The 25,349-nt window shown below is 43.5% G+C and overlaps 1 protein-coding gene across 9 annotated transcripts in view; it reads left to right on the forward strand.

Moving 5' to 3' along the window:
- Positions 1–25,349, forward strand: part of Rgs6 (regulator of G protein signaling 6) — a 509,526-nt gene that overhangs the window by 16,669 nt on the left and 467,508 nt on the right. For all 9 annotated transcript variants that reach the window (XM_032908075.1, XM_032908082.1, XM_032908079.1 and 6 more), the window contains exon 2: positions 11,121–11,224. In XM_032908075.1, the coding sequence (XP_032763966.1) occupies positions 11,141–11,224 (84 nt within the window). In that variant the 5' untranslated portion in view covers positions 11,121–11,140. The remainder of the gene's footprint in view (positions 1–11,120; positions 11,225–25,349) is intronic.

The following is a 25,349-nucleotide window of genomic DNA, read 5'->3' on the forward strand; positions in this document are numbered from 1 at the left end:
TATTATATACACACATATATATTATACATATTATATATATACATATACATATATATATATATATATATATATACATACATACATGGAATGCTTTCCTTCTTGGATGCCCTGGAAGCATGCCATCTTCTTTATCTCTTAGTCATCTCTTTCTTCTGAACTAAAATTGGCAAGGCATCTCTGTCACCCCCATTTCTTCAGTGGCCATCATACCCTCTGTCATGTGAAGTGGGAGAAAAAGGAAATGTTACTTCTTCAGTCCCTTCAGACAGCGGCGTTAGAGACTCTTACTCATATCGCACACTTACAACCTGCAAGAGGAGAAACACTCGAGACCTCAGAATCCCAGCTCTCATGTTGTCTCTGTCAGTAACCAGGTGACCTCAGAATAACACCTTCTCTAGATCTTAGTGCCATCTTCTGAAAACATAAACCAAAACCAAAAAGAAACAAAAAAATCCAACCAACCAACCAACTAACCAACCAACCAACCAACCAACCAACCAACCAACCAACCAACCAACCAATGATCAAACAAAAACCACTCTTGGTCTTGTTTTCTAAAACAGACATTGTTTTATGCAAAGCACTGAGTGTGTTGGCTCTGTGGGCTACACACTATTCAGTTCTGCCCCTGTTGTACAAAAGCAGGCACAAATCATAAGTAAGCAACTGAGATTTGTCTATAATCTTTAAATATAGTGACAAATTCAAATTTCATATAATTTTCTCGTGCCATAAAATAACTGCCTTTCAACATTTTCAGCCATTTTTAAATATTCAATCTTGCTTTGCATGCAGAGCATGGGAAATCAAGCAGCAAACCAAGGTACCATTTGGCTCTGGTTTGCTGACCTTGAACTAGTTGGAAGTCAAGGGTTAGGCATTAAAATGTCAGTCTTCAAATTTTCATTCTGATGAACAGCGTTCAAAGAGTCTATTTGTTTCTTGTAGATGATTTAAGGATAAGGAAGAAGATTTTTTGTTGTTGTTTTGTTTTTTGTCTTTTAGACAGGAGCTCTCTGTTACCCAGGCTGGTTTTGAACTCACGGTTCCCTGTGTTAGCCTTCCCAGTGCACGGGCATGTGTCACTGATCCAGCCGAAGGTGTTTCTTTGTCTCTGTTCCTACTCTGGCTCTCTCCTCTGGCAGGCAGAGGTTTCTGGTTCACACTTTTCCTAAGTCTCAGCCACGTATTTTGCCCTCTCTGGCTTGGTGAGCCTGCTGGTGATTCATTTTGGTTTTGCTTACCTGAAAATGTTATTTTTCTCAATTTTTGAGAGATAATTTGCCCGAGGTAGAATTTTTAGAGGGCTATTTCCCCTCCATCTGTCAACATTCAAGGGCTGTGCTATGATCGCCGAAGCGCTGAGCTGTTTTGTTTTTAGAGAGCGGTATCTATCCTGAGTGGCAGTTTCCTGGGCCTGGTTTTATTGTTTGTTGTTGACTTAGGAAAGTTGTGTCATTGTCTCTCCCGCTCCTGTTCTTTCTTCTGGATTCTGACTCAGTCTGCACATGATGATAATGATGTTTCACAGTTCCAGAATGCTTTCTGTTAATTTTTTTCTCTCTCAGGTTTTTAGTCTGGGGATGTTCAAGCTCACCGGACCTACCTTTCTCTGTGGCCATTTTGCTTGTGCTGAGGCTTTGGGAAGTATTCGTCACTGTTGTTTTCGACTTTCCGTTTTTCTTTTCTTTTCTTTTCTCTTTTCTTTCTTTCCCCTCTGAGTTTCTGCTTCTCTGTCTCCATTACCATTTACCCTTTCTAAGATCACAGTTATTGGGGCTGGGGAGCTGAGCTAGCAGTTAAGAGAGCTTGCTATTTTTCCAGAGGACCCAACTTCCTAGCAGTCATACCAGGTGACTAATAATGGCTTATAACAGCAGATCTAGAGAATCAATACTTTCTTCTGACCTCCATAGGCACTCACATACAAGGCAAACCCCCCCCCAGAGAGAGAGAGAGAGAGACAGAGAGAGAGAGAGAGAGACAGAGAGAGAGACAGAGAGAGACAGAGACAGAGACAGAGACAGACAGAGAGGAGACAAAGACAGAAAAAGACAGAAACAGAGGGGAGCTAGAGACAGAGACAGACAGAATGAATAAAACATATCTTTAAAATCATAGTTATTTAAATTTCCTGTCAGATGGTGACACAGTAGTTCCCACATCTGTGTCATACCGAGTCTGGTTCTGATAGGTACCATTTTTTCAGAGTGTGTTCTTCCCTGCCTCCCCACCAAACACCTCTCCGTGTACATGTCCATGTGTTTACATTCGTATGTCCATGCGTAGTGGAGGTCAGAGATCCATGTCAAGTGGCTTCCTCTGTCACTCTCTACTTTGCTTGGAGACATGGCCCCTCACTGAACTCAGAGCTCAGCAGTTTAGCTGGACTGGTTGACCAGTAAGCCCCAGGGATCTTTCTGTCTCTACCTCTCCTGCTGGCTTTTGTCAGATGCTGGGGACCAATCCTAGATCCTTATGTTTGTGCAGCAAACACCTTACCTGGGACATCATCTCTCCAGGCCTCTCTTTGCCTTTTCCTGTGCTTTGTGGCCCTGCTCCTGAAAGTCACACTTGATGAACTTGGCAATAGGGAAGTGGGTCTTTTGTGTGAGGTCTGGTGAAAGCTGGCCTCCCAGTGCTGTCAGTGCCACAGGCTTTGAATTAGTCGTTATGATCGTCTCTTCTTTTGACTTTATGCTTTCTAATGTCTGTCTAGGAAATCCAGTCTTGGAGGTCTTTAGCTGTTAGAGCCTATAAATGCCTCAGCACTGTTTGTGTGGTGGTAGGATTCCTGAGGGAATGCCATAAACATGCTCAAGACTGTCCCTTGAGGAGTGCAATGATGCTTTCCCTGTAACACAGGAAAGATGGAGAAGAAGGTGGCTCATGGGAGAGTGTCTGTAGTCAAGAATTTGCCCTCTACTAGCGTCTGTTGTGGAATAAGCCATCAGACTCTATTCAGTTGGAGGAGAAGCACATGAGCAGCTAGTAGGACAGTTTAAAAGCAAACAATGGGAGGGAGTCAGGGTTGGTGGGCGTGTTGACAGCTCAGCTGAAGTGTATGCTTTGCATTTAAAATGCAACTCTTCTTGTTGGTCAAGGGATTTCCTTCCCACCCTAAAGCATTCATTTGCTTGGATGTGAGCTAGGAGTTGCTGGAGGGTTGAGTTTCTCAGCAGTGAACCTTTGCCAAGACCATGAGACAGGAAGAGGGGTACAAGGGAGATGGAGGAAATTTGAAGGGGGTAATTACAGCAATGTGGCTGTTGAGAGAGAAAAAGTACAGGTGTTGTGAGAAGAGAATTAGATAGTACAAAGGTTAAGTTTGAAGGCTGCAGTGAGTTGGACAGAGAGAGATGGTTGGGGATGGGGGATATCTGTGTTGGGATTTGAGAGGGGATCCCCTTGGGTGATGACAAGGTCCAGGATATGGCCCTGTAAAATGGTGTCTGAAGAGGAGGTGGTTTTAGGTGAGGAAATAAAGTAGCTGGAGAAACAAACTTTCCCGTTACATCTTTGATTCCTATGTCAAAGTTACAGAGACTGAATAAGTGGGGACAGGAGAAGAAACCTTCAGATAAGAGGACTCTGGAGTCTTCAGATAATGAAGGCCTTAAGTAAGAAGAATGGAAGGAGAGGGGAGTGAGCATGGGGCTGGCCCAGCAGAATGTCATAGGGCTGTAACGAAGGGTAGATCATCTGAGGCAGCCAAGGAAGTGCTCCCCTTACATCCTGGTCTTGAGATGCACAGACTGAAGATCCCTGGGCTGTGGGGAAAGGCACAGTTCCATTAAGGTCACAGAAGCCACAGCCAGGGATGAGCTGGAGGACATCATGGGTATATCATCATCTTACTTCCAAAAAAGAGGTTTGGGGAGAACCTGTGGAGGTGGCAGGTGTGGGGTAGGAATCTGAAATAGTGGTAAGAAGAAGCCTGGTACCCTGGCTTAATTTACAGGAACTGGATGTAAAAGGCATCCTGCTGGCAGGTGAGCGTTCCATGTCTCCATCTTTCTGTAGGTTTTAAGAGCTTTGTTACAGCCAATGTAAAACAATGGCCAAGGCACTCTTCATAAGCTGGATTATTTTATATAAGGTAGATTAATTTGTTGAGACTGCTGGGCAGCTGGGCGACTTAGAGAAGGTTATATTTATTCGCATGTCTTGGGTTGGGTAATGGAGATGTCAATCTTCCCAGTAAACTTGGAAGGAGAAAAAAAGAAACATGGATTAATTGAGTAGACTAGTATTATTAACATAAAACTATGGATCCCTGGACTTTTGCACTATACATTCTTTGTAGGTTATTTCATTGGAGACCAAGAAAAATATGTTGAGAAGATATTGGTTTCAGTCCTGGGTTGGGATTTCTAGTCCCTGCTTACTTAGGGTAAGTTCCATATGTTATGTTCTCTAGCCTCAACTCACTCATCCACAGAGTGAGAATGCCATTCACTTATTTCAGAGGCTTGCTGAGCTGCCAAAGGGAATCCATTGGGCAGACAAGGCCGAGGAATACTGACAGGGATCAGATGACAAAATACATTACTCGTGATCACACAGCACTTCAGTGACCTCGAATGACAGATCTGGTACCTGACCTGGGAGCCTTGTTTTCACTGCAAAGTTGAGTTTCTACTTGAATACAGGGAAGTCTCCAGGGCAGTGTACACAGAGGGGTGTATAACAGAGCCTCCCTTGCCTTAGCATGTCGGTCTGACCTGGGATGAGGTGAGGGACCAGGTGAGTGGAATCTAGGCCAGTGCTTTCCAAACCTGGCTGAGTCTGAATCTCCCTTGGGGCATTGAGATAAGTCTCCAGGGACTTCCCTCAGCCACTGGATCAGACTTTCTAGGGCATGGGAACTAAGAATGTGTTTGTTTAGATCAATGGTTCTCAACCTTCCTCATGCTGTGACCCTTTAATACAGTTCCTCATGTGCTGACCCCCAACCATAAAATTATTTTCATTGCTATTCCATAACTATAATTTTGCTACTCTTATGAACTGTCATATAAATATCTGTGTCTTCCAATGGTTTTAGGTAACCCCTGTGAAAGGGTCATTTGATTTCAAAGGCATTGAGCTCTACAGGTTGAGAACCAATGGACTTTTCTAAGGCTGCTAATGTGGTTCTGCTCCTCAGGCCTTCTTTTGGGAACCTTAAGAGTTCTAGAAGGACTGGGCAGTTATAGCTCAGTAAAACAGCAGATGCCTGGCAGAGCTACCTATATTGGCCTTTAGTAGTTGAGCACTGTCTCCTCGCTTTAAGGTATGATCCTCCAGTGAGCTGCGCTGTGATTGGGCCGATGAACCTTGAATGTATAAGAAATGTTAAGTTGGCAGGCTATGGTAATGGAAAGAGTTGTTTTTTTTTTTTTTTTTTTTTTTTTTTTAATCTTTATTAACTTGGGTGTTTCTTATTTACATTTCGATTATTATTCCCCTTCCTGGTTTCCGGGCCAACATCCCCCTAACCCCTCCCCCTTCCCTTCTATATTGGCTTCCCCTCCCCATCCTCCCCCCATTACCACCCTCCCCCCAAGAATCACATTCACTAGGTGTTCAGTCTTGGCAGGACCAAGGGCTTCCCCTTCCACTGGTGCTCTTACTAGGCTATTCATTGCTACCTATGAGGTTGGAGCCCAGGGTCAGTCCATGTATAGTCTTTGGGTAGTGGCTTAGTCCCTGGGAGCTCTGGTTGCTTGGCGTTGTTGTTCATAAGGGGTCTCGGGCCCCTTCAAGCTCTTCCAGTTCTTCCTCTGATTCCTTCAACAGGGTTCCCGTTCTCAGTTCAGTGGTTTGCTGCTGGCATTCGCCTCTGTTTTTGCTGTATTCTGGCTGTGTCTCTCAGGAGAGATCTACATCCGGCTCTGTCGGCCTGCACTTCTTTGCTTCATCCATCTTGTCTAATTGGGTGGCTGTATATGTATGGGCCACATGTGGGGCAGGCTCTGAATGGGTGCCCTTCTGTGTCTGTTTTAATCTTTGCCTCTCTATTCCCCTGCCAAGGGTATTCTTGTTCCCCTTTGAAGAAGGAGTGAAGCATTCACATTTTGGTCATCCTTCTTGAGTGAGTTTTTTTTTTTTCTTAGCACCACTGTTTTCCAGTCTTCCCTTTTGAGGTTGCTGCCCACATGGTCACATGAGAGCTGTGTTATCAATGGAGCTAGTACACGACTCTGTCATTTGTCACCCCCCACCCAATTACTTAACATTGATCTCTTCTTTAAAAAAACAAAATGTTGGTTTTAAAAGGAGGAGGCAAGCAATAGGTTGACGTAGCATGGTGGAGAAGGAATGATACAGGGGCTTTGTTCAGTGGCATGAATGCTCAGCCATCTTCACAGCCATGGGCTGATTTCCTCTCTAATTGATACTTCCATGACTAGGGGTGTTGGGGGCTGGGTACTGAGAGTAGCAGGCCTGATGTTCAAGGCTCTGTGTGACACTGCCTCATGGCTGGGGCTGCTCTTTTCTAGTGCTGCACTAGGTCACCTGAGGAAATGCTTACTTTCCTGAACTTGCCTGGGGATGGAGTTAGTACTAGGGAGCTGGTGTGGTAGGGTTTATCTCCATTCTAATATAGGAGACCTGGATAGATCCTAGCTTAGAACATGACAATTCTCTCTCTCTCTCTCTCTCTCTCTCTCTCTCTCTCTCCCTTCTCTTTCTCTCCCTCTCTCTTTCTCCTTCCCTCCCTCATTCTCCCTTCCCCTCCTTCCTCTCCCCCTTGTCCCTCTCTTAGACACCTGGGGATTTTACATGGATAAACTAGCTATTGAAAATTTTATCTGTCTATCTGTCTGTTCTTTCCTCGGTCTCTGTCTTTCTGTCTTTGTCTCAGTGTTCCTGTGTACATGTGTGTGTGTGTGTGTGTGTGTGTGTGTGTGTGTGTGTGTGTTCATGTATGTGTGGGTACACATGTGTGCACATGCATGTTGAGGCTAGAGGATCATCCATCTTCCCAGCGCTAGAATGACAGGCACAGGTCACTATGTTTGGCTTTTTCACATGGGCTGTGGGTTTAAACTCAGGTCCTCCTGCTTGCAAAGCAAGGAACATATCAGTTGAGCCATCTTCCCAGTTCCCAACGGTTTCTATGATCATCTATGTCAGGTCATTTCCATGGCTTTTCCTGGTCCCTGCCCAGAAGCATGCCTGTGTAGTGCTTCCTCTTCCTAGCAAAGCTCTGGGTTTCTGGAATGACAGACAAATGCCAAAGCTCAAAGCATAGGCTCAGAGAAGTTCAGGCAGGCTGGCGCTGAGCTATGACTCCAGGCTCACCCCAATACCTCAATACCTCTTCCCTTTCCAAGCCCTTCTTTCCCATTGGCTTAGCTTGGGTTTGTGTGTATGCGTGTGAGTGTATGTGAGTGTGTTTGAGTGTGTGCGCATGTTTGTGGTGTGTGTGCGTGTTTGTGTGTGTGCGTATCTGGTGTGTGTGCGTGTTTGTGTGTGTGTGTGCGTATCTGGTGTGTGTGTATGTGGTGTGTGTGTATATGCATGTGAGTGTGTGTGAGTGTGTGTGTGTGTGTGTGTGTGTGTTGGCTTTGCTTGCTCCAGAAAGGCTGGAATGAAATCAATAGGCACTTCTCGTAACTTCAAGTTACAAAGGCAATTTAAGTTTAGCCTGAATGGCAGGCCCAAGGCTGACTTTTAAAAGATCTTTGGTCAGTGTGTATCATGGACAACCAGTTGTTCTGTTAGTCCCGTGTCTCTCCTTACCAGTCTTCCTACCGACTTGTTTCTTTCACCTAGATTGCTTGCATACTCCAGAGCTGGATTCCTGGTTTCAAACTGGCTCATAACAGTACACCCTGTGGGGGATTCCACACATGGGTCTTAATATATTGAACACTTAAAAAAAAAAGATGGGACTTCTCCCTGAAGTCCAAACTGATTTGAACTGGCTGCATAGCCCAGGCTGGCCTCAAACTCATGCTTCTTCTGCCTCTGCCTCCTAGTGCTGGATTACAGATGCCTACCATCGAGCCTGGCTCTCTGCAGTTACAGCAGTGCATTCTCCACACAGTGTCTCATCAAGGGCTCACTGTATCTTGGCAGACTGCTATCTGCTTTATCATTCATTCAAAAAATATGTGGGTGCCTACTCTGTGCCAGGCCCTGTTTCAGATTCCAGGGACATAGTCAATAACTCATGCCAGCCAGCCCTGCCTACTTGGTGAGTTCTAGGCCAGGGAGACCCAACTCAGAAAAAAGTGAAGTGATACACTGGGTGGTCTGATCTGTACATGCATGTATGCCTGCACACATGTACACCCATGTGCACACAGGCCCTTACACCAGACCTTGCCATTTTTTATTACCAGTGTCTTCACTGAAAAGAAACAGAGTAATCATATTGTAAAGGATGGAGGCCTAATTCCCCAGCTCTGTCAGCTTGTCATCGGTGAGCCCAGTGATAAAGCCCAGCCCACATAGCCTCCCACCCAGACCTCTCTCGGTGTTTGTCGACGTATGAACCGGCGGGTAGCTATATTACTATTTTAGAATTGATTCACTCCAGGCGTGGACACATCAGACATCTTGTCTGAGTTTCGACACTAGCTGATAGAGTCACCCCAAACAGCACCTCTTCTCATGGGCACTAAACTCACTACATTTTTACCCAATACTTGGCCTTTATCTAGCAGCATTCAGGCTGATCTGAACTCACAGAGATGCTTCTGTGGTGGTGCAGAGGGAGGTGTGTGGGGAGAGACCGGACAAAGGCACAAGACTGTGAAGTTAGTTTCTAGGTCATTACCAACTTTCCTATTCCAACACCGCTTTCTAGGTGGGAAAGAACAGGCTCGTTAAAGTGAAAGGGTTTGTTTTCAAAGAAAGCCATGCAAACTGTACAGGGCTCTGCATTACGGATAAATGAGGGCACGTGGTGGACCTGGGTTCTGTTTCTCATGCCCTGTTATAGTCTATGGTAAGCTAGAGGAGCAGGCAAGGAAGTAGGTTTCCGAAACGAAGCGGTACGCTCACTTTAAAAGTCACTGACTAGAATAATACCCTGGGTTTCCCTGTAGCAGTCTATTCATAGCAATCCTGCCACCACCAAGAGCGGTGGGATAGGGTGGGCCTCTGCAGTCTTTCATGCAGTCTAGCTTTAAAATGTATTCTTAGTCAAATGATGTAGAGTAAGCTTCCACTCTGCATTGGGTATTTTGGGCAATAACATTCTTAGCATAAATTACCGATTCCTGTCTCTTCTCCATCTTCCACCCTAATTCGTTTTTCCAGAATGACCTTTGGTACCAATGCAGTCTATGGGAGGATGTTTCCGAGTTCTTCTCTTGGACCGAATGGCCTTTGAAGTATGGTATTTGTCCAAGTTACTTTGATGAAAAGCCCATGAAATTTGTGCAGATAACTCTAGCAGGCTCCTAGATTAGTGATAACATTTAGAAAGAACCTCTGTGGCTTTACACTATGCTTTCCCATTCAGCCTGTCTGAAGCTCCCCTGTGAGAGAACTCACCCTTCAATGTGGGTGGAATGTGGAGAAAGTTCCCATGGCTCTGAGAAGGGAATCCAGTGTGTTATCTACGTGCTGAGCTCACACAGCAAGTGCAGTGTCATGACAACAGTTGAGCTCATCTCATTACGCCCGTCTTTTATATGCATGTCATTATCTTATATGCATACCATTATCTTATATGCATGTCATTATCATTTATATGCATGTCATTATCTTGCTATTGTTTCTACAGGGTTTTTTCCTCTGAAAGGTTTGAATTAAACACATTCGCTTTTTCTTAACTCAGGTGAGGTTCATATAATATAAAATTGCTCATCTTCAGGGCTGGAGAGATGGCTCAGCAGTTAAGGGCACTGGTTCTTCTTCCAGAGGACCTGGTTTCAAGTCCCAGCAGCCACATGGCGGCTCACAACTGTCTATAACTTCAGTTCCAGAGGCTCTGATACCCTCACACAGACAGACATGCAGGCAAAACACCGATGCACATGAAATAAAAAATAAATTTAAAAACGTTTTAAAAATTACTCAACTTCAAATGTAGAATTTAGTAGCATTTAGCATTCATAGTAAACCACAACCCTCATCTTTTCTAGCTTCAAAGTGTTTTTATCATCCCCGAAGGAGACCCTGTGTTTGCCAAATGACCACTCCGTTACGGTTTCCCCCTAATGCTGGCAGCCATCCAATGTTTTCTGTCTCTGTGGATTTACTTCTTCTGGACACTTTATATAAATGGAGTCATGTAATACATGATTTTTTTTCTGACCAGTTGCTTTCATACAGCAGATTCTTTTTTTAATGGATCATTCACACTGTAGCCTTTATCAGAACTTCATCCCTTTTTTATGGGTGAATAATATTCTATTCATGCACTGGTGGGCAGTCGGGCTGTTCCTACCTGTTAGGCAGTGGGACTAAGACTACTATGGGTATCTTAGTACTGGTATTTGAGTATTTGTTCTCAGTCTTGGAGTGCACACACAGAAGCAGAGTTGCTAGGTCACATGCTAGTTCTGTATTTGATGCTTGAGGATCACTAATGTGCTTCGGCTGTGGCTGTATCGGTTGATATCTCTATCAGTCATCTAGAGGGTTCTTATTTACCCACATCATTACCCACACTTGCTTTTTGCTGTTGTCTTTGTGTTTGCTTGTTTGTTTGTTCCTTCTTTTTCTCTGTGTGGCCCTGGCTGTCCTGGAACTTGCTCTGTAAACCAGGTTGGCCTTGGACTCAGACATTTGTCTACAGAGTGCTAGGATTCAAGGTGTGCATCACCGACACTTGGCTAATACTTGTTATTGAATTTTATTTATTACTATCATTGGAGTGGTAACTTCTTGGAATCTTGGTTTGCATTTCCATAATGAAATATCCATATATTACTATATGGATTGTTGTTAAGGCAAAAATCAGCTTCAAAATGATTGAATTCATCTGTTGCTAGGAGATTAAGATGAGCAGATGTCTTCTCCTAGAGTACTTGGCTTGGCCAAGAACCTTGTGCTTTGGGGTTAGAGACCGTTCAGTATATCTGGCAAAAGACACTTATCTGACTTTAAATGCTTTCCTTTTTAAAGACAAGTTCATTCTTGACTTAATGCTATATTCATCTATTTTGCAGTGTGAGAGAAGACACTCAGGATGGCTCAGGGATCCGGAGACCAGCGAGCAGTGGGGGTTGCTGATCCGGAAGAGAGTTCTCCCAACATGATTGTCTACTGCAAAGTAAGATGCCCAGGGGGCCACTGGGCGTGCAGCCTATGTGTGTCTGTTCTCAGTGAGGGCAGACGGATGGCGAGAGCTAGGTGCTATCTGTCTGAAGTGCTTTTAGGATAAAGGAGGACTTTCTTCTCATGGTTTAATCCTGTAGGTCAAGGAAACATTTTATATCATTTAGTTGTGTGTAAACCCCAAGATTGCCTGAGCAATACAACAGAGTGTCTGCTTCTTCAGTGGCCTCCACAATGCTATGCAGATCCAACTGGAAGGTCTTTGAACTCACAGTAGATGGAAGGATGCTGTCAGGAGATGCAGAAGTGTGGCCACTCAATGCTTGAAGTTGGTAGAAGATATAAAAGGCCCACAACACCCAGAATCCAGTCTGCTAGCTTGCAAAATAGGTACAAGGAGGGTGTTCTCTCTCATCAAAGGAGGAAGCTAACTCTCCCAGCTTCAGGTCAGAGGTCCTTGTGGAGGAATAGTTTTAAAGGATTTTCAGGATCGTTAAGTGATCCGCTAGGTCATGAGATCTGTTCAGCAAAGGCACAGAGCTGGGGAAACTAAATGGCCTCTGGATGGGCTCATGGATGGCAAGGAACAAAAAAAGATAAGACTGGGGCCAGAGGTGTGGATGCAGCCAGATTGTAGTGTATTGGATTATGGGTAGTTTAATCTTGAAAACATTGTGTACCAAGAGTTGTGCAAACCAATCTGTTTGGGATTCAGGGTTTTTCCAGAGTGAGTTATTAGATAACAAGGTGGGGGGTGCAGATGCCCTGAGAGGATTTCCACATCAATGAAGAGGGTGAGGAGGATGCTCTTCTAGCTAGAAATGTATCCCTCAGAATGGAGAGGGGTCTCTAGGAGGAAGTAAAGTCTGAATTATGAATAACTTGAAAACTGAGCAGATGTGGAAGGAGAGGCCATGGAGGGTTGGAGACGTCCGGGTTATGAACCTTGGGCGCTGGGGAGACACTGCTACTGTCAGTTCTCATAGGGACATTTAGAAAGGAAGGAGATACAGCCCATACGTTTATTTTTATCTGTGTTAAATTTAAGGTACTAATTACTCTGTGTGCTTATGAAAATTTAAGCTAACCAGTATTATATATTAGTAAGGAAATGGGTTAATTGTTTATTCATTTTGATAAATACTTGAGTTGTCTGCTGGGATCTGTGCCTGCTGCCATTCTGTATTTGGTCTGTGTTAATCAGAGGGATAGTGTTGAACTAGACAACCCCGGATGATCAGTATGGTAGTGTGTGTGTGTGTGTGTGTGTGTGTGTGTGTGTGTGCGTGCACACGCGTGTGTGTGTAAATAGGACTCTTATATTACTCCAATGGTTAGAATCCTGCAATTATTTGTATCTTGAGAGAATGTTGAGAAAGCCTATCTCTAAGAAAGATGGCTATTGAGTTATAATAAATAATAAATATAAACTTCATCAACGGAGCCAGCAGTTTAATGAAGCACACAGGGGTGTGTTTAGAGGTGACTGTCGTAAACTTCTCCCCTACCTCAATCCCTCACCCCCTGCCACAGGCAGGAAAGCCTGGGGCCAGAGAAGCAAGAACATGGTTTGGAGTTCCACTTGGGTTACAAGGTCACCTTACAAAGAGGAAATTGCTGTGAAATCCATTTTAATAATGCAAGACATCTTTTGTCCACCTTGGTCCATACTGTGGACTGTATTAATTTCTCTTTACTCTTTAAGCCTTTTAGGGATAGAGACACTTGGAGAAAGGATGAATTATGACGTATATAAAAGCTCACATTGTTAGTAAGTTGAACAGAATCAACTGATGCACTGAGTTGTCCTTTTGAGGCAGAAGAAAATAATACAAAGATTATTAAGGAGATTATTACTTTAAAATTTATTTTTTTTATTTTATGCATGTGACTGTATTGTTTAAGTGTAATGTATATACCCCCCATATGTGTGTGGTACCTGAGAAGGCCAGAAGAGGGCATCAGATTCTCTAGAATTAGATTTCTATAGATGGTTGTGAGCCACCTTGTGAGTGCTGGGAACCAAGCACAGGTCCTCTGGAAAAGCAGCCCGTGTTCATAGTCAATGAGCCATCTCTCCAGCCCCACTGCACCGCTGTCAACAAGGAATGTGAAATGACGCTACCTGAATACCTTTTCACTAAAATGGGATTCTGGAGGTTCAAATCTTTCTACAGGTTCGTAGGATGTTTAAAATTTCCTTTTCCTGTGGGAGCAGGGGGCCTCCCTTTTGCTGTTGTTGTTGTTGTTATTTAAAAAAACAAACATTATTTGTAGTTCTTTAGATCAATGGCAACTAAGAAGAGGAGTGTACCTTGCTTGTGACTCATTCATGTGAAGAGTTAGTATGTGCTCATACATGTTCACACATGTTCACATGAAACATAGTGTTAAGGCTCTAAGACAGTTAACTGAGTTTGTTCAGTCTGTTAGGAAGGAAAAATGCCTATTGCCCCTTTCTGGAGCAGAATTAAGCTCACACTAACTTGACTTACTCAAGCCCTGGCTGTGCTTGACCCTCACCATGACCATAAAGCGTTCTGCTTCCAATGCTCTGAACTGCTGTTTGGCTACAACAATGAACTTGTCCTCTGGGGCATGCTGCCAGTACAGGGTGACTCTGGGAGCTGAGGTTAATTCCCAGAATTTTCTGTAAAACTCCTTTAGTGAGACCATTGTTTTCCAAGGTTGTAGCCATACACCCAGACCTTTTTTCAGCTCTACAACAGACATTTTGTCTCCTTTTCTCTCTTCGACTGTTACTCTTGACGCGGACAGTCTCAGGGAGAGACTTTTGCTTGGATGGTGTTGTGTTGAGCCATGTGCCGAGAGAGAGAGAGAGAGAGAGAGAGAGAGAGAGAGAGAGAGAGAGAGAGAGAGAGAGAGAGCCTCAGATGAGCTTCTGGGTAATGGATGATGAGATGGGCACATTCACAACATGAAATGATTTTCAGTTTTCTTATTTTTAATTGACACATAATTGTGCAGACGCATGTTAGCTCTGGGTGCATGTACACTGCCCAGTCATTAGCCTACCCCTTGTCTTAGGCGTTTATTATTTCATGTCATTGAAATATTCTAAACCCTCCCTTCTAGCACTTTGAAACACTCAGGACGTTGTCGCTAACTCAATTGTTGTGACTCTCAGACACCGTTTAGGATGATTGTGACACACAAGCGAGCCCACGGCTTTCAGAACATACCTCATTTTCTTTTCACATTGCCATGTCATTAACTGTGAGAAGTTGTCCTTCCCCCAAGGCATGATTTATTTATTGACTTGAACTGACATGCTAATTTGGCTTTTTTCATCTTTCATATTCACATTTTGGATCAGAGGTGTGTATGAAAAATGTATTGGTTGCATTAAAGAGCTATTTAAAAGAAAACCTTAATCATTCATTAAGACACCCAAGGCTTCTTCATATCCCCGATCCCTTAGGGTTCTGGGTCACTGAACCACCTAGTGTGGTGATGAGTGTGGAAGCTAGCTGTCTATCAAACTGTCTAGAGGGTCTTTATAAAACACACCAGTCTTCAAAGGATGTCCTTACCCAAGCATACTGTACTTTAATATGTCTAGGATGTGTGCTTAGAGTGTGAGTTTTAAAGTGACCTCAAGAGAGGTTGATTCTCAACTAAATCAGAAAAGTATTAACTGGATGTTTGTCTTTCATTCCCCTCCCACTCCACCCCATGTAGGTATATTATGTATTAAAAAATTATGGGATAATTGGTGTTTAAATTTGGTTTAAAATTTCTATTTACATCTCTATATTTTTAAGTGTGTGTGTGAGTGTGTGTGTGTTTGTGTGTGTGTGTGTGTGTGCACATGAATGCGCCTTATGTTTGTGCTGCTGTGATAAAACAACATAACTAAAAACATCTTGGGGAAGAAAGGGTTTATCTGATCTACATCTATCACTGATGGACATCAAGACAGGAACTCAGACAGTACCGAAACTCGGAGGCAGGAGCTGATGCAGAGGTCATGGGGGAGATGCTGCTGACTGACTTGCTTCTTATAGCTTGCTCGGCCTGCTTACTTGTAGAACCAGGACCACCAGCTTGGGGTAGTCTCACCCAAAAAGGGCTGGGCCTCCCCATATCAATCACTAATTAAGACAGATAAGAGATGCTGAGTGGCTGGTCCAGCTTTCGTTTTTATTGTATAGTATGTGTATGATGTACATGTATGTTGGGTATGTGTGCACATGCTCCATCCTCAACTTATCACCTTTTCTCGCTTCCTTCCCAGCTACAAAATACTTTTTACTACAGAAATACACCCAATGTCCATGTAACATATAAAGGAAAAAATATGAATTCTATGCATTGACACTAGCCCAATAAATAGCATTATCAGGCTTCGTTTTCTCTATTGTCAAATGAGAGAATTCATCTAAATAATGTGCAAATCTATTTTTGTAAGGAGTTCAAAGTTTAATTCTTTACATTTTGCTTTTTAAAAATATAATACCCAATGCACAAGCTATGCACATTTAAAGGTCTTTAACCTTTCTGGGAGTGTTTTATATGGTCATTGATAATCCTAAATTGGATTGAGATTAAACAAAATTTTGTCAGGTGTCAGGAAAATTAGTTGTGATAATTTAACATTAGTAAAAGTTAGACAAGATGTCTTCTTGGGCTGCCCTTGACGATATAGCATGAAGAAAGCATCAAGTTCAAGGCTATCCTTGGCTACTTAATACGTTTAAGGTTAGCCTGGGCTACATGAGACTGTCTCAAAATCAAACAAACAAAAACCAACAGAACAAAGATCTTTTTGTGGCATCTTGCTTCTTTGGGCTTGCTCTGACACTTACAGGAGTCCTGTAATTATTTCTGACTATAATTTCATGCTGTAGAATTAGCAAGAATGGCTTTACAGTAGCAACGGTGACAGTAATGCAGAGTGTCATGGATGAATTAGGACTTCCAGTGGGAGAAGAAAGAGCCCACAGTGTGGTGTTTTGGAAGATTGGAAAGCTTTGTCACTGGTAGCTACCCTCCCTGTTAGTTCCTAACCTACTGGCTCCTTTCCTATTGGTGTGATACCCATGTTTCTATGATACCCATGTTTCCGTGATATGTGTGTTGTTGGGATAACGATACTGATGAGGCTTTGATACCCATGTTGCTGTGATACCTGTGTTCTTGAGATCACACTGTGTTGGTGTGATACAACTGTTGTTGTGATACTGATGATGCTGTGATACCCATGATGCTGTGATACCCCTGTTGCTATGATATCCTGGTTGCTGTGATACCCATGATGCTGTGATTCCTGTGATGGTGTGATATCTCATGTCATCAAGGACCCTTGAAGTCCTGGGGCAGAAGCCAGTTTAGGCACACGTCCTGAGAGTAAGCACACCGCTATTTTGTTGCACAAGTGGTTAGTGGTATGCAGCAGGAAGGGCAAAACCAGCACAGAGGAGGCAGAGCTTTGGAGGAACCTAGGAGCAGGATATTATTGTCTTGGGGTTCTGTGAAAGCTGCGGCAGAAGCAGGATAGCTGAGGGCCTGAGAAAACATAAGCCCTGGTGCTGAAGCCGTGATGAGATTGGAACCATTTGACCAGCAAATGTGTGTTGATCTTCATTTGTGGGACAGACAGTGATAGATGCTAGAGATGCAGGATGAGGGCCGAGTCCTGAGTAGACCCATGAGTCAATGCGGGGTGGGGTGGGAGCAGAGGGTGGTGGGTAACTAGACAGGTTTGTGCTGGTAGAGTCAAGGAAGGGGGAGGGGGATGAGGAGGGGGGATGAGTTTATAGCCCCTAGGAGATAAAAGCACCAGAGAACTCAGCACATCCCTTGCCTCTTGAAGAAGTTGGTGAACAGGGAGAGAAAAATGAGGAGACCGAAGGACAGGCACACGCCAAGTTATTACTCTCTGGAAACTTCAAGAGGCTCTTTTTATGGATCTAGGTTTCTGCAATGATGGCTTGAGATGCCAAGCCAGATTCTGAAAGATCGAATGTGTTATCCCAGGAGGTTGGCGTCCTGCAGATATTGTCCCTTTGTGCTCCCACATCCATGCTTCTTCTCTATCATGCTGTTCTTCTACATGCTGTTCTCCGCTGCCCTAGCCCTTACACATATGTAAATAAACACTTAACATATTTGCATCCACTTAGTCTTTCATGGCTTTATTTGCTTAAAAAAAAAAAAAAAAAAAAAATAACTGAAAAAAAAAAAAAAGCGTCTACAAAGTTAATCCAGCCAAAACTTGAAAGTCAGTTAGGTCAGATTATTTAAAAGGAGTGCATCTTTGGTCCTGAACATTTAAGAGTTTGTTTTCTTTCATTCTTTTCTTTCTTTTTTTCCACCCCGCATTAAATAAAATCCCCAATGACTAACTTCAGAGAGTCTTTTGCTTGCTTAATTGTTCAGACTGCATTTTAAGACTGTTTCCATTCAAGTTTTGGGGGGGGGTTATTTTTTACTGCCTTAGGGGAGAAAGAGCCTTTCAGGTTTCCCCCTCCCTGAAGTGGGCTTGCTAGGAGAGCAGCCTCCCATCGCATTCTCTTGGTTGGCAGGACCAGAGGCAAGCAGGCAAGTCCCAGACCCACGGTGTCAGCCTTGGTCCACAGACAAAAGAGATGTGTTTCCACGTGGGGCACAGCTCAGTGTGGTTTAATCGGATGTGTTGCTGTGGGTAGAATTTTTTTTTTTTTTTTTTTTTTTTTTTTTTTTTTTTTTTTTTTTTAGGAGCTGGGGATCGAACCCAGGGCCTTGCGCTTCCTAGGTAAGCGCTCTACCACTGAGCTAAATCCCAGCCCTAGAATTTTCTAATTTGAGAAGCCTTGGATGTGCTCACGCCTCCATTTCACCTCCCCGTTCCCCTCCTCATTTCACTTCAGTCACGCCTCCATTTCACCTCCCCGTTCCCCTCCTCATTTCACTTCAGTCTGAGGAGACTTTGCTCTCTGGCTGACGGTTTATCTTAGCATTGGCAGTCCTCTGCAGCCCTCGAATGGCTGTCAATCCCCGACTGGCACAGTTTTGAACAAGGAAAGTTTAAAGTGAACGAGAATGAGTGAAAGGAAAATAAATGCTTAAAACCATCGGGATAGAGGAGGGGGATTCTTTTAAAAGGCCATGAGCATGCCAGCCGGGTCAAAACAGAAAATGGACAGCGCTTTTGACAGTGAGCTTCTACGTCCTAGACGTGTACTTTAAGGAGGGGTGGAAAACATACGCACAGATATAAGCAGCCATCCCAGCCCTGGAAAGTGACAACCACAGACTGGAAAGACATCAGAGGTTCACTGAAAAGAAATGGTTAAGTGGTAGCTAGGGTCCTGGAGTCCTAGTTGGATGAGGCCACAGTAGGATTTCTGTTCTGGCAAAGGCTAATCTTTGCCAGGAAAGGATGCTGGCTACTGGTCTTCTGGGACAGGACCAGGGTGCGTGTTCTGATTTTGAAGAGTGGTTTTTAAGGCTTTCTGTAGGATTCTTAATGTATTTGTTGAATGTGAGGATCGTGTGGATTTTCTCAGACCCCTTTTTGGTGGCTCGTTCATTTCGGCACGATTGTCCTTACTACCTAGGTGGCCTCTCTGTCCACTAAAGGACATCTTTAGGATTTTCTTTAGGAATATCTGATGGTGGTCTGTTCTGTCTTAGACCTGTTTGCTTCCCCCTCGGGATGGAAGACGTTTCTAGATTCTAGACTGGCAGCTGTCTCTCTCCATGTCTTGGCTACTGTCATTATCTTGTGTCTCCCATTGTTTCTGTTGGCAAGTAGCTGTCCTTCTTCTGAGGGCAATCTATTTTTTCCCTGCTTTGGTTGTTTTTAGAGTTATTTTCACTTTTTTTGTAGTTTTTTTTGTGCCTGTGCCTCTGTGTTCTTTACTGAGGCAGGATCTCTTGCTGAATTTGAGGCTCACTTATTGGGCTTGTCTAGCCCTCTGCCAGGCTCATGGTTTTATGTGGGTTCTGGGGATCTGAACTCTGGTCCTCATGCTTTTGCTGCAAGCTCCTTATCCACTGAGCCATCTTCCCAACCACAGTGATGTTTTGTTTTGTTTTGTTTTTTAATTTACTCTTCTTAGGGCTGATAACACATTGTTTCATTTAGTGCTTGAAGATTTCTTGTACAAAAACTCTAAATATTGATTTGTCTTTTCCTTCTTTTTGGGACACTGTTCATATGTTCAGACAATTTTTTCCTCCAGCTTTTGAATCTTTTTCTTTTACATTGATTGTTGTATTTTTAATTAATTAATTTTCATGGGTTCCAATATATTTCCCTTTTTGTATCAAATTTTTAAAAATATTTTTACTTATTCTTTGAAAATTCTATACAATGTATTTTGACCAGTCTTTCCTTTCCCCAACTTCTACCAAATCTTCCCCTATATCCCTACCCACTAGCTTAATGTTCTTCCTTTCTTAACAAAACAAAATAACACCCCCTCCCCACAAAAGGGAGTCTGGTTTGTGTTGGTCGACTACTTCTGAGCACATGGTCTGCCCTGGAGAGGGGTGACATGCTCATTGAACTCCATTGAAGAAAACTGATAGCCTCTCCCTGAGGTGGACATCTTTGATAACAGGTGCCTTCCTCAGTCAGTCTCCTCATTTGAGAGAAGGTTTCTCACTGAGTCTTGAGTATACAGGCCGAGTAGACTGGCTGGCCAGTGAGTGCCTGAGATCCACTTGTTTCCATACTTCCTAGCACTGGGGTTACACACATGCTTTACTTAGCCTGTTTTTTTTTTTTTTTTTTTAAGTTATTGTTGGAAACCCGACTTAGGTCCTCACATATTTGTAGCAAACAAATGCTTTAGCCACTGAGACATCTGCCCACCCCAGACTGATTGAGCTAAATCAAATTATTCAAAAATAGAATTAAAGTAACTCCTCTTTCACTCTTGACAGAACTAGTGTACTTCTGGGTCACCTTTAAAAGAAGTTCTCTATGTCCAGCCTAAACCCAAGGTGTTCATTCGTGCCTCATGCTCTTGGTGGCTGTGACCTCCTGTGTTTGTTCTGGAAACTTCTTGGGACTTTGGGAAACCACTCAGCTTCCCACTCAAGTCCTTTGCTTAAGGAATTGCTAGGGCCTTTGCTTAGAAAATGCATCCCTGGTCCTGGGCTTCACTTTCCTCTTAGCTTTTGTCTCCTTTCAGATCACAGACACAAGCTTTTCTTCCAAAGCTCTCAGTGCTTTCAAACATATTTACTAAAGTATTTTCCAATCTTTCTGTTGCTCTTACCTGGGGATTTATTCTGAAGTATCTGGCGAGCTGTCACCAGAACGACCCAGTTGACCCTTACAATGTTTTAATTTCTAATTTATTGTTTATCTTTGAGTTTCAGGATGTAGCTGGTGAGGCTTTGAACTTACAGTCCTCCTGCCTCATCATCCCTGATGCTAAGCTTAAAAGACATTTGGTGCTGTACTTGGCTCTGAAATGATCTTTGCAAAAGACATTTTCCAAGATGTTTTTTTTTTTTTGCAGTAGGATGGTGATACTGGAGAGGAAGGGGAGGAAGGGAAACCCTCAGAACACGGAGAAGGTGGAATTGACCTTGGTTAATTTTATACATGGAGGATAGAGAGAAGGATTCAAGGTTAAAGGCCAAGATGCAGGCTTTGGTGACTAGAGATGTCAATCACTGAAGTAGGCAGGAGGAAGAGGACATGGAACTGTAATGTCATTAGAGTCACAGAATTTTTTTTTTTTTTACCTGACTTAGTTCTGTAAAAGTCTACCTGTGGGATGGACAGTGGTTCCAGGAAAACATCTCAAGTATGAAAGGAACCTGAAGAGACGTGTTGTCTGGAAGAAGTCGTCCTCAGCTGAGCGGTAGTCTAGAACAAATTCAGGAAGTAGCTTATGCCTGTCAGTATATGTGACAATTAGAATATTTCTGTGTTTGTATTAGGACACTGTAAAGAATTCTCATACACACTGTGGTTCTGGACAACAAAAGTCTGCTTCACTCTTCTGGAGGGTAGAAACCTGAGATCAAAGTGAGGCAGGGCTGGTTGCTCTGTGAAGGCTGGAGGTCAGAGTCCTTCCCTGTCTCTTCCCACATCTTTGTGGTCACTGGAAATCCTTGGCACTTCTCAGTTTGCAGGCTCGTTCCCTGATCCGCCTTTGCCTTTATCTCATATGATCTGCTGTGTTCAGCTCTGTCTTCCTCCAGCCTTTTGAGAAGAGGACTATCCTTGAGTTTCGTCCCCATACCAAACCCAGTATGACTCGACCTTAGCTAATTATTTTCAAAGGGACCCCCTTCTCAAAATCAGGTCATGCAAATCAAATCAACCAACAGTGTACTCCTTGGACTCTAGCTTCTGGCGACTCATTGCCTGGGGAATAGAGGATGCTACCAAACCCAGTCCCTGACCCGGAGGAGCCTGTCTGCCTAATAGAGGAGAGCGGAGTGGACCAGGATTAGAAAATAAGCTAATGTTTATGGGCCACTGCTCGCTGACCAGGTTCTGTGGCGGGTGCTGGGCTCACTCTGATGCCTGGAATCACTAGAAGAACTCGTGGGCAAGGCAGATAAGGAAACCAAGAGCCAGGGGAGTCGTGGCTAGGTTTGAGTATGGACTCAGAATCGAAAACCATGTGTGATTTATTCCGAAGCTTGTAGATCCAGGGAAGACATTGGTGTCCGTAAAAGAAAAAAAAATCTTGAGACTATTTACAATGTATTAAAATACAGTTAATGTGAACCACGCTACCTATGGAGGAAGAGGACATCAGAAGAAAAACCACTGAAATTACATCCTTAAGAAAGGGATTCTGGGTTGGGGATTTGGCTCAGTGGTAGAGCGCTTGCCTTGCAAGCGCAAGGCCCTGGGTTCGGTCCCCAGCTCTGAAAAAAAGAAAAGAAAAAAAAAAAAGGGATTCTGGGTCCTGGGGCCATGTGGGCACAGTTGCAAAATATTCACAGCAAGGTGTGTTTTCTGTCAGATACTCATTGGCTAATGATGAAGTTCTGTTCCTTATGCCATGTCCCTGTAACCCCATTGTTTCTAAAGATGTTGTCAATCAAAAACGCATGTCATATGCCTAACTCACAAAACCAACATCAAACTCAGCCATACAGCTCACAGTAGCGTCAATCGTTTCTTCTGGTCCTCATGTAATGGACAAAGGTGTGAGTCACCGCTGTTAGAACGCTCACACAGAAATCTACTCTCCTGGGAGACCGGGAGAAGATCAAAATTTGAAGTATGATTTTTTTAATTGTACACGTGTGTCTCTTTTGTACCATCAAAACACAAAAGAGACTTAAATCATCACACTGAGTACTACCTGCCCTACACACAGAGGATGCATGGGTTGCAAGTGTGACTCACTCTTCCCATGATTACCTGAAGCAAGACAACAGAAACACTACTACTTCTCGAGTTCATGTGGTGAGAAGTGTCGGTATAGCCAAGCTCCTTAACAACTGCTTTTATTTCTTCCTTCCTTTCAAAAAAAAATCTGTTCTATTTTAAAATTAAGAATCCAAATAAAAAAGAATTAAAGCCCAGAGAGGAAAAAGGAAGCTCACATATGTCTTATGCCTAACTTGCCAGTGTGATTAAAGTTAACATTTTGGCCTGGATCCTCCCAGTTTTGGATGTGTGTTGGGGTGGGTGTTATAAGCTAGTGGGTTATCATTGCTATGTGAAACTGTATGCTGCCCTCTTGTCTGTCTCCTAAATATTAATCTACGCCACAAGCTGCCTTTATCATTATCAATTTTGAAGGTGGAATAACATTTGGTGACGTTAAATAATGCACAATTATTTTTTATTATTTATTATATAGGATCTTATGTATTTGGGGCTGGGGTCAAACTCTCTGTATAGTGAGGTGGGCTTGAACTTTTGATCTTCCTGCCTTTACCTCCCTAGGGCTGGTGTTAAAGGCATGTACTAATATACCCGGTTTATATGGCTCTAGACTTCAAACCAAGAGTTTCATATATGCCAGGCAAAGCGCTCTACCAACTGGCTACGCCCCTGTCCCCTGTAGCATAATTTAGTTCATTTTATTTATTTAGTTATTTATTATTAGCACTGAATTTAGAATTCTTAGGTCAAAAGGCATGACTTGTGTCACACGTGACTCCTGCTCTCTATTATTTCCTGCGAGGTTAGCACATCCCCAGGTGGTGCTTCCCTGGGACCCAGGAAAGGGTCCCTGTTATTGATCTTGGAAGCACAGTGAGGGGATTCCCAGGAGTGAGGACCCATTTCTTCCCTTTGCTCTCTGCCTTCTAAGCCATGTTCCCACCCTGCGGTCTAAGGAACCCTACAGCAGCACCCAGCTTCCCCTGAGAGCTTTGCGGATGCCAAGGTATCCAGAAAATTTTCATCTTGGAGCCTGTCCAAGCCATTTGCTATTTTACCCTCTATTTGTTTTTCTTAAGCAGCTAACTAAATAAGAATACCATCTCAACCTTGCTCCACTCCCTGCGGCATTTTCCCTGCCTGCACACCCTCCCTGCCTACAATTTAACCACGGGGTAGCTTCTTATATTTGAAAGCTAAATACAAAAGCGCAGCTCTGGAGACCCAGCCAAGTTCTGCAGCCAAGTTTGAAGAATAAAACTTTAAAACAGCTCTTCTGTCACATACTTGAGAGGGGAGGCAGGCTTTGCTATAAATAAAGACACATTCCATTTCTATCTCGTCCTTTGCAGCCCTCTTGGGTAAGGCTCTCTGTGTATGACTACAGTGTTCTCTTGCTGCCCACTCTCCCTCTCAACTTTCTGTTTTATGCCTTGTCTTGTTTCCAGGCTCAGTAGTCTTAGGGTCTAGGGACCATGTGTGACAGAGGAGAAGATGGTCCCTGTCCTCAGGGTTAGGTGTAATAAGATCCAGGAATTAAGAAGCCATGCTTTCTCTTCATCCCTAACATTTTCTGGCAGCTACATCTTGTATCAGCTTCTGCTGGCTGCTGTGACAACTACTTCCAATGGATTGGCTTAAAACAAAGCAAAAAAAAAAAAAAGTCTTGCGGCATCAGAGGTCTGAAAGGATTTAGCAGTGCTGGGTACTCTCTTCAGGCTCTAGGGAAGGTTGAACTCCCTTTTCTACACCTCTCCGGCACGCAGCCTTATATCATTTCATCCTGCATGCATCACCGGACCCCCCCTACCCTCATGTTTCTATGTTTCTCATCTAGAACTTCTGCTAATCACAAGGAATTTCATCCAGTTAAGGCAGCATCATCTCTCCACTTCAAAGTCCTTAACCCAGCCTCACCTACAAAGCCCCCATTGCCTGTATAGTAACACATTCATTCACAGCTTGGAGGGCATATGGATACGAGAGCCTGAATGAGCATGGGTGTCTTTGGAGGGACTGTGTTCTCCTTACTACTCTGTCTGTCTAGGAAGAAGACAAGGAAAACTCTTCTGGAATTTTCCCTCCTTGTTTCACAGCTGTGGATGGGGGATGTTGACAGTGGGGTTTTCCTTCCCATGGTTGTCATGAGGGACACGGAGCGGTCAAAGCCATTGTATTCTTCCCGTTTGTTTTAACTGGGAATCATAGCAGGGCAGAGAAGTACATTTCAGACAGTAGGGAGGATAAGAGGGATATTAAAGGCCTCAGTTATAGTTGGAGCCCATAGTAGACTTTTCTCAAGACACAGATATGTCTGTGCCATGGAGTTGTAACCATGCTGATGATGTAGTCCCAACAAATAAGGAACAGCCCATTTATATCTAGTATGACTTCCTCACAACTCCACTTGTCCCCAGCTATTCTATTTTTTTTTAAATCTATAACATCAAGGCATATAAATATGTATTTTTTGAGATAGGATCTTGGGTAATCTAGGTTGGCTTTGAACTAGATATGTAGCCAAAGATAGACCTTGAACTTCTGATCCTCCCCTGTTTCCACCTCTCAAGTGTTTGGAATACAGGCAGGTGACACCCACCATACCCAGTATACATGGTGCTAGGGAACCAACCCAGGGTTTTGTGCATGCTAAGCAAGCAGTACCGGAGGGTGCAAAAGGTATACTGAAACTTCTGAGGGAGAGTAGGACCTTGAATGTTAACATGGCTCAAGGAAGTTGAGTCATCTCAAAGACCTACCCAAGAAAACCTATGATGAGACTCGTTATGTAGTGAGTGGG

This window comes from Rattus rattus, chromosome 7, assembly GCF_011064425.1.
Source record: "Rattus rattus isolate New Zealand chromosome 7, Rrattus_CSIRO_v1, whole genome shotgun sequence".
Lineage (NCBI taxonomy): Eukaryota > Metazoa > Chordata > Mammalia > Rodentia > Muridae > Rattus > Rattus rattus.